Below are 10,299 nucleotides of genomic sequence, written 5' to 3' on the forward strand. Positions count from 1 at the left end.
ATTTCTTATTGATGTAATAATTATATTACTTTTGAAAAATATTTGAAACAAATTCTTAGAAGACTAAAATTAGACTAAGTATATGCATAATTTCATAATCATACTGACTTATGTGATAAATAAATTGGTAGTGATATATGTTAATTTGGATTACAATTTTGACATTATCATTAATTAGTTATAGTATTGTTTAAGAAAGAAAATGGTAAGTTATCACGTCTATTATCCATATTATTTTCTTACTAGTTGGAACTTTTTGATAACAATATTTATTTGAAATTGATATAACTGATTCTAATTTTTATACAAAGAAAAAGTTGCATAGGTAAAAGTACTAGTAATGTGCTTTTAATATTGATAAACTATTATACATATAAATAATAGTTAAGCTATTGTATCAATATTTTAAGGTAGATATTAATAAATATTTTCTTGGATATTACATCTTTCACTTCAAAACCAATCGATCTTATCATTGTCCGCAAAATTCTTTCCACTTCCTCACACTACAATAATAATAATGTAACTACAGTTTAAATAGGACACTTTAGGAAGAACAAAATTACGTTTTTTTTATAAGTACTTCATTCTATTATAGCGCAAGGAAATAATATTGCATGTATTAGTAACTAGTTCTAAAACAAATTTATCCAAATAATAAAATAATTCAGTGAATAACAAAAAAGGTTACATACTATACCTTTAAAACTCAATATTCTAGGGTTAGTTGACTAAGAAAATATTAATACTTGATGGCTAGCTTTTTCAGTTTAGCTTTATGAAATGCAAAATCTATTTTACACATTTTAGTAATATATACTTTCTGTAACATGTTTTTATCATTATAGTATCAAAACCATACTCAAGAAAAAGTAGCAATAAGTTATGTACTAAGTTAAATGATAATTGAACTATATGAAGTTTGAGGTGATATATATTAATTATTACTAAAAAGAATACACTCTATAAATATAAATTAAAATTTCTATAGTTTAATGATAAATATTCAATCTATGTATAAGTTCTGCAATCATGTATAGTTGTTTTTATTAAGTAGTGTACATGTTTTTTAAGAAAGCAAAGCTGAAGTTTTTTTTTTGGTAGACAGCTACTAAGAAACTTAGGATGTAGAGTTAGGAGAGAGAGAAAGAGATGAGAGGCTTTTGCTTTTGGTTGTGGCAGTAGGTCACATGGGATCTTCTTTAGGATTCAGAATGAAGTAGTTTCGGTTGTCAGATTAAAATGGGCAAAGATCTATTTTTCTTAAAGCAAGGTATCTTCGAATAACAAATTATAATCCTAATCTTTATGTAGTATAAATTATTAAAATAATTCTTTTTTATCAATTATTTTAAATCGATTACACACGTTTTCCATTTTTTAACAGATCTAGTGGAACTTAAAAAAAATGTCAGTGATATCTTTTAAACAACTTTGGAAGATAGGTGAATGAAAAATAGAAATAGAGAATGTTTTGTGTATTTTTTTCATGTTGATTGAGGAGATAAAAAAATTTTAAGATCTTGCGTTAAGTATATAAATAAATGAAAATATTGTTTCTTCCGGAGAGAGGTAAACATTAATGAAATTTGAATTCAATCATATAAAAGATTGACATCACTTTTTTCTTAAAATAATGAGTTAATGGATTTTTCATCTTTATATAATGTTCTATTTTTTTATTTCTATTCAATGTGAAACTTAGACTCACACTTAGATTCTTAACAATATTCCTTCAAGAATGAGTCCCTTTAATATAGGTATATTCCCCCTCCAGCGGAAGCATTTCCAATTATAATTACAACTACAAGTAGTCTTTCATACCACCGTTTATTTTATATTCGTCTAAATATTCTTTACCAGAAAGACTTTTAGTAAAGGGATTATTATATCGTTTGAGTTGATCACCAAAATAAAATATCAATTCTGATACCATTGTTGGATCTATCGAAAAGAAGATTTATGGGGAGACGCATTTATGAGCCCAGCCATATATCTTATTACAATTATGTAATTATTTGAAGAATTAAGATGTGGTGTAATTTGATTTTATAAGGTTGAAAAAGGTTAGTGGATGATGGATTTGTTGTAAGTTTAGTTTAGAGTAAGAAGATTTTCTTGTTTTCTCCGTTGTTGGAGTGTGTGCAAGTTCAGAATCCTACTTCGGCCATCCCCACTACTCTTTGCAAAGTCCCAGCTAGATTTGGCTCTTTCTTTCATCCCATAAAACGACATGCCTCACTCTCTGCACCACTTCATCTCTTCTCACTCCTCAAGTCAGCCATGCCCTTTATCTCATTAGCTCAACTTTCTCCAAACACCTTTTTCCATGCAATTTTCCATCCCATGATATCATCATTCCAAAGCACCAACATCAAATAAAATATACACTTATATATATATATATATATATATATATATATATATATATATATATATATATATATATATATATATATATTCATATCTATGTATCTATCTATGTGCTTAAACAATCCCACCAGAGAATCCTATTTCCATCTGTGGCCCCATTCTACATTCCAGACCTGCAAATCCACTTAGGGCCACGTACATCTCTCTCTCTCTCTCTCTCTCTCTCTCTATATATATATATATATATATATATTAACCATATAGACTATATGGTATATTGTTTAAACCTAGCACAAAATATATTTATTCTGCATAACTCTAAAGTTTAATGTAATAGGAAAGAAGCTTCAACACCAAGCAGATTTAGATCTAATTAATAAACAATTGTGTTTGAAATCAAATGTTTAAACAGATCACAGACGTCTCTCTCTCATTTTCACCTACTGATATCTCAGAAACAGACACATTAAATGGTTTTTCATGTCACATTTCTTATCCTGTTAAAATAGAGACTAATTTTATTCGTTTTAATAAGTTGATTTTATAATATGTAAGCGCGTATATTAATCATTGCATTAATCCATTAAATTACATAAATTTGTTTAAACTTTGATGATAATTTTGATTTTGAGTATAATTTTTGTTATATTTAGAGAGAGAGGGAGAGAAAAAAAGATGCTCTACTATTCAAAGTTCACCACCTCTCTTGATCATGACTCAAGTAAATGTGTTCAAACTCTTTATACACCAATCTACATCATAAGCATAAACCGAAAAACTGGTAGGGAGAAAAAAAAAGTTGAGCTAAGCCTAATTAATGAACTTAATTACTTCTCACAACCTTTCAACTTCAAATCATTTATAATATCCAAAATCAAGTTTTTCGATTAATGAAACTGGTGCTGCTGCTCGGTCCAGGGCCAAAAATTCTGCTGCTCATCAATGTTGTGGAACATGTTGCAGAAGCTTTCATCTTGGAGATCTGATCTTGATGAGCTTTGGAGGAGTTGAGTCATGGTTGTTGGCTTGTGGGAAGTTGGTAGAAGGCTTTTTCCATTCTGAGAAGACACAGGACTGTTCATCACTGGTGTTCTTGAGAGGTCCAAGTTGATTTCTGAACTGTTGTTGCTTCCATTGCTCCAAGAACCCTCAGTGTCTTTCTTGTGGCTAATTACTGTTCCGGTTTCACAGCAGTCCCTATTTTTCAGTGTTTGTAGCTGCAAACACCACACAGTAAAAGTGTAAAACCAAAACTGTGTGTTCATGTTTTGATTCCATGTGAAGGATCAAATGCAACCTTGTCTTTTTCATAGCTAGCAACATGGAACAGTTATAACACAGAGTTTTTCAATGGAAAAAGGAAAGCAAACATTACTGTTAATTCGCAGTTCTCAGTTCTGACACTGTCACACTGACACCTCCCGAGAATGATCAACTCAATCAACAAAAACAAGTTAATGATGGAACCAAAATCTCTTTAAAATTAGTCCCTAACGTCTGTGGGATCATCATAACACAATCAGTGAAATGGAGATTTCTCACTAAATAACGGGAAAAACCAAAACTCAAAAGTAAAAAGAACAAAAGACCCTCTTATAGTTAAAACACATATGTATGCATAAAAGACTAGCTTTCTTTTTTCAAACATGAAAAAAAGATCAATTTCATCCATTGTTTAGGGAAAAGGAAGCGCACTGAAACGGCTAAGAGGACCTTTACAAAATTCAGCTAATCAAACTCTAGAAAATAAAACTGTGGTGGGAATAAACGAGACAAAGAACAAAACTCCATTCCTTTCTTTACAAAATCCAATTTTAACAATTCAACACCAGACAATTGGATTTTGGATTCACTTCAAACTCTATTAAGATTACACGGTCGTTTAATCATATTCTGAATCAAGATCAGGACTCAAAGAGTACCAAAATAACCCTCCAAGATCTCAAAAACTTCAAGCTCACATTTCTCCAAGACCCACCAAGGAACCTTAGTCAATGACTAGTCACAAACATGGTATCGAAAATAATAAAACTTGGATGCAGTTCTTTAAGTAATTTCGATAGTATTTTTTCAATCAGAATTGAAGTTCGGCAACCAATATCATCTGATTAATCTTAGTGTAAGTTGTTTTTCAGATTACTGGAATTGAAACTCCAATTCTGATGGGAGAGCAAGATAAAAGAACTGCGTCTAAGTTTTTTGTGTTGAAAACTGAAGAATAGATGCAGAAGCTGCGTATGATACCATTGATTACCTCTGCATGTAGTTTCTGATTCTGAGCCTTGAGGGAGTCATTATCAGCTTTCACAGCTTCAAACTGCTTCTTTAGAACTTCATACTCTTTCTCAAGCTGCTTGGTCTTCCACCTTGCTCTCCTATTCTGGAACCATATAGCGATTTGCCTCGGTTGAAGCCCCAAAGCCTTGGCAAGCTGCATTTTTCTCTCAGGTTCAAGCTTGTTCCCCAACTCAAAACTCTTCTCAAGTGCCTTCACCTGCTCCAAACTCAGCCTCTTCTTCTTCTCTCCTAGCTGAGATCCATCATCTGACAACTCGTCGTCTCCATGCACTTCATCGCACTTGTTCTCTATGCCTGAAAACGACATCGATCGCTTCATCATGAAACCTGCACCTGCACCACCCCCTAAACACCACACAGAATCAACACCACATATTCATATAACAACAACACAGCCTTCCTTTACCTAAAAGGAAAAACTTATCTTTTATCAGATGACCCGTATAATCTTTCAAAAAATCACATACCCGAGAAGATCAAGATTTTAAAAAACAACCCATGATTTCAAAGTTTCTAAGATCTTATAAACCACAAAGAAACTGCGACTGTAGTTCTATGGGCTACATTTATCAGGAATCACAATCAAACTGCGACTGCAATTTAAAAACTTGATATGCATACACATCAAGGTTTCAAATTGTGTTAGCTATCAGAGTTTCATCAAGATTCTTGATACACAGATAAAAACAGTCGATGTGGCTGAAATCACAGTCATGATACAATAACATAGAACAGAAAAGCTTTGACGCTGCAGGTACAAACGGTTTTGTATGACCTTGATATACATCAACAAGTACAAGAATTGAGATGGAATTAGAGGTGTAGAGAGGAAGGATGTGGTTTTGTTGTGATTACCTTGAAAGTGATGGGGTGGGAAAGAGGGGAAGGCGTTGAGGGAGGAAGAGGTGGAGCGTAGGTGGAGTTGGTGGTGGTCATGATCTTCATGGGTTTGGAACATGAAGGTGTGAGAGGGAGGGAAGGCCATGGTAGAAGAACAGGGTGTTGTGGTGTTGATGTTGTTGGTGTTGTGATGTTGTGAGTAGTATTATCATTCATTCATGCAAGGCTTTAGGAGGGTGACAGAATCAGTCCCAGAATCATCAAACTCTCTTTGTTGATGTGTTTGTCTGAGCTTGTTGTGTTTGGTAGAAGGGTTTGATGAAGAGGGTGGTGGCGATCACAGGAGTTTGGCTCTCACTCTCATGGGTGACAGAGTTTTCAGAAAGAGGGATGGTGATGATGATAGGTATGCAGACCGAAAGACAGCGATTTTTAGGCTGAGAGACAGACAGCAGAGAGAGAAAACATCATAATAAGAGGTGTAAAAGCAAACGATGAAATGCTAGTATACATCAAATTCATATATTAGACTTTTCATGGACCCATCTTCTCTCTCTTCCTTCATTTTTATATCTAAATATATATTTATTCACTCACATACAAACTCTACATTCATATCATTTATGCAGTAACAGTTTTACATAAAGAGTACACATTCTTATGATTAATTAAAATAAACTTTATATATTATAATAATTTCATTATTAGAACTTGTTTCTTTTATTATTATTATTATTATTATTATTATATATTTATATGAAAAGTTATTCATATAGTTAATTTATGTAAATTATTATTAAAAAAGTAAAAATTGTAAAGGAATGAAATGAAGGTTAAATTATAAGTGACTCTTTAATTTTTATTTCACGGAATGTTAACATTAAATTTCAAAGTTATCAAATTTAGCTCAAAGTTATCAAATTTAGCTCAATATTAACATTGTATACGTTTTTTTATAGTTTAAAATAAATCTTGTTGTAACATGATATTATCGAAAATTAAGAATCTCTAAATGCTAAAATAAAATGTAAGCAAACTTTGAACCTTTCAAATGATTTTCTATCTCAAAAAACACTACTTATTTTTTATGAGCAAATTTTTATAAGGAAAAATAGTAAAAGAAGACTAAATTTGAGAGAAAAAAACAATAAAAATTATATAAATATGCTTCAATCATGGTTCGGATACAATTGTATAAAATTTTAAATTAATACCAAATTTAAAGATATGAAAATATTAATAATTTATGTGTTATTATAAAATATGTTATTATATTTAAAATATACACAATTATTTTTATAAAAGATATTTTTTCGATTGAAGCCACAACTATCCTCCGTAAAAGACGACCCTATCAATTCAAGACAGGCAAGATCCTTATAAATGATAAAATTATTCCTCAAATATTATACTATTAAAATACGTATTTATAATTGTGTAAAATTTAAAATAAAGTGATAGCATGTTAAAGTATTTTCTTTATTTGAGTTAATTTTTTCACAAATTGTAAGCATAGTTACATTCAAACTACTTTTCTAAAAAATATGTTAGAAATACTATTTATACAAATTGACACTTATGTTTATTGATTTTATATATGTGACATAGGCACACCTTACTGTGTAGCTACTGATTTAAGATAAAGATGAACAGAAGATTCATAGATGTGTGTGATCTGTAACACAAATGGTTTTGTCAAAGCTATAGTCCAAATTATAATAATGATGAAAAATATATATTTTTTATACACATGGCTGCTGAATTTTGTATCCTTCAACATGCAAGATTCATAGATATGCTAACTATAGCACACAATTCCATAATATTTTAATGGTCCATACCAAATTCTCTCTCTTCTAATTAAGTTATACGTTTATATATATATAAAATAAAAATTAGATTTTAAACTTAATTTAATTTCATAAATCAATATTTTATTTATATATTTTGAATTAGTTTTTATGTAATAAATATGAGATTTTTAAAATATTTTTCCATACAGTTCATGCATTTTAAATATAAAATTAAACATTAAATAAGTAATATAATAACGAATGAAATAATATAATCAAAAAATAATAAAATTCTTATAATAGATTTTAATAATAATTTTGATATGTTAAATATAATATTACTTATGAGAGATTAATTTTTTTATATATAATATATTATATTTATAATAAAAATATATATTAAATCTAAAATATAAATAAAAAATAATAACAAAATAAAAAAATATCTAATAATCTTATATATTTAACACTCATTTTTAAATTGTATATACAAATCATATATCAAATATATTACAAATATAATTAATTTATAATTCTAAAAAAATCTAGTGAAAATATATGTTAAATAATCACTTAAATTACATAATTCATATATTTCTAAATATAATATATAAATAGATGTGAACTTTATTTTATAAATAAAAGAATATAAAATCTACTTCTTAACTAAAAAAAAAAATTAAAAAATAATTCAAACTCAATGATTCGGTAACGAAGCTCTGGAGCCATACAAAATAACTTATTTTATTTACATTATTATATTATTTGGAAATTTTGGCCTTTTATTAATCACTGGAAATGAGAAATTGGAGAGATGCAAGTCTAGTTTAGTTAATATCTGTCTACATCAAAAGCATAAACAATCCCAATAAAGAGAAGAAAAATTGGTTTCTTTAGAGAGATCTAGACGTAGCCTGCTTCTTCTTGACATATATCCATTATTGGGGTATGAGGAATTTGATTTCAGGAAGTCATAAAAAAGAAATTAAAATTAATGAATTTTAATTTTAACTTTTAATAAATAAAAAAGTGTTTCACAATTAAAAAATAACTTAAAAATATCATACTATTGTTTAAAATTATACTCATATTATATTTAGCAAAAAGTTTGAAAGATTTCGGATAATTCACATCAATATAATGCAGTGTCAAAAGCTTAAAGTTTTAAAATACTTTTTTAAATCTCAGAACTATATGCGATATAGTTATGAATAAAAAATGTTAATTTTCAATTTTGAAAGGATTAAAATTACTCTTTTTACAAGGACCAAAAGTAATTTTTTTTATTTATTTTATAAAGACACATAAAACAATATTATGGGCCAAAATCAAAATGCATAATTTTATAAATGTTAAAACATATTTAAGGAAAAACAAATCAATTTTTGTTCCAAAAAAAGAAAAGAAACCAAAAGTTTACATTAGAGACAAGAATAGAGCTGCTGGTTTTAACAGGATCTTTGAAAATACGTTAAAGGTGTCAAAATTTTATTTATAAATACATAGATGAATATATTAAAATTAAAAATAATATTCTAATTTATATACTAATTTCTATATATGTAGAAAAAGTTGGCATCCAAGATTCATCTCAGTTAACGTGAAGGTCCACTACTGATTTTAATTTTTTTATTCTTCAAAGTAAAATCTTAATTGAAAATAAGTATATCATATATTTACACATGTATCAGTTTTTTTATTAATGAAAATATTAATTAAATAATTTTTTAAGGTTAAAAGAATGTTATGATGAAAATGCCAACTTACATATTTGAGAACTTTAATTAAGTTGGAATCTTGCCAAAAAAGAGCCACTTGATTTTAAGGCAATTTAACTCGTTAGGTCATGCATGTGTGTGACGAGGAAACCTGGCATTTTGCAACGTGAAAATCCAGAATCCAAGGAGAGAACTATAATAGAAAATACTTTGAAAATACACACTTCATCAAGCAGTCATTTTATTATAAGTACTATTTTTTTTTTCTGATGAAATTATTATATATAAGTATGATGGAACTTGCACTAGGAATTAAATTAATTAAAGTGGTGAGTCTGGCATCTGCTGGATATATTTGTCCATTTTCTATCAAACATAGACTAAGATTTTGGAATATTTTCACTCCAATCGTGTACTGCTATTTTCTCAAGTATGCATATGGTAAAGATAGATTTGATTGTAAAGATAAAAATAAAAAATTCATAATCCTTTCATTGAGTAATAAAAAATATGGTTTCAGATTGTACGTATTGTTGGAAGTTCAAGTTTTACATTTGACACAAATAAAAACATAAAATATATATAGATGAAAGAGTCATTAATTTATTATTTTAAAGTTTTGAATAAAAAATGATGTAATTGTTAACGTTGGTTTAGGTTTTAGCTTTTTTTAATTTTCAATAAAAAATCATTTTTTGAGTCTCTTAAAAGGAGAATATTTTATATTTCATCTCTGGAATTCTTTAACTACTTGTTATAAGATATTTTCATGTCAATATATGAAATGTAAAACAAAAAATTTCAAGACAAGAAATAAGAAAAAAATTTAAAACTAAAAGAAAATATCAAGCATATTTCTATACTAATCAAATGAATTATTTGAAATTTAACTTTATGATAATTGTTACAACAACTAAAGACAGGGTTAGCAAAAGGATTTAATCTCCTAAGATATATTAAGTTAATATTTATGCTTAAAAGCAATTCAAATGTGATTATTTTGGAAAGAGAATATCCATAAAAATAAATTTGAAAAACTATTATAAATGGATAAATAATTTATGTTAAGATAATGATAGAAAACCCAATTAATATACTTCAAATAAGCTCGATAAATAAAAACATTATATATTAATTAAGATTTAGATACCCTCAAAACAAAAAAGATAAGTTTAGTTGATATAATTGGTCTTGATCACGTTACGATCTACCCCACTTTAATTTCTTGGATATATATATATACCAATAATTTAAAGGTAGAGCTATAAGATAGGGCA

General features: G+C 28.1%; 1 protein-coding gene across 1 annotated transcript; it reads right to left on the minus strand.

Moving 5' to 3' along the window:
* Positions 1-3,057: 3,057 nt before the first annotated feature.
* On the minus strand, positions 3,058-6,066 carry LOC108343849 (homeobox-leucine zipper protein HAT7). Its single transcript, XM_017582259.2, has 3 exons — positions 5,527-6,066; positions 4,628-5,016; positions 3,058-3,590 (listed from the first exon to the last, which is right to left on the minus strand). Exons 1-3 carry the CDS (start codon positions 5,654-5,656, stop codon positions 3,261-3,263), a joined length of 849 nt encoding a protein of 282 aa, XP_017437748.1. The 5' UTR covers positions 5,657-6,066; the 3' UTR covers positions 3,058-3,260.
* Between the last annotated feature and the right edge of the window lie 4,233 nt (positions 6,067-10,299).

Source organism: Vigna angularis, chromosome 8 (assembly GCF_016808095.1).
Source record: "Vigna angularis cultivar LongXiaoDou No.4 chromosome 8, ASM1680809v1, whole genome shotgun sequence".
NCBI classification, from domain to species: domain Eukaryota; kingdom Viridiplantae; phylum Streptophyta; class Magnoliopsida; order Fabales; family Fabaceae; genus Vigna; species Vigna angularis.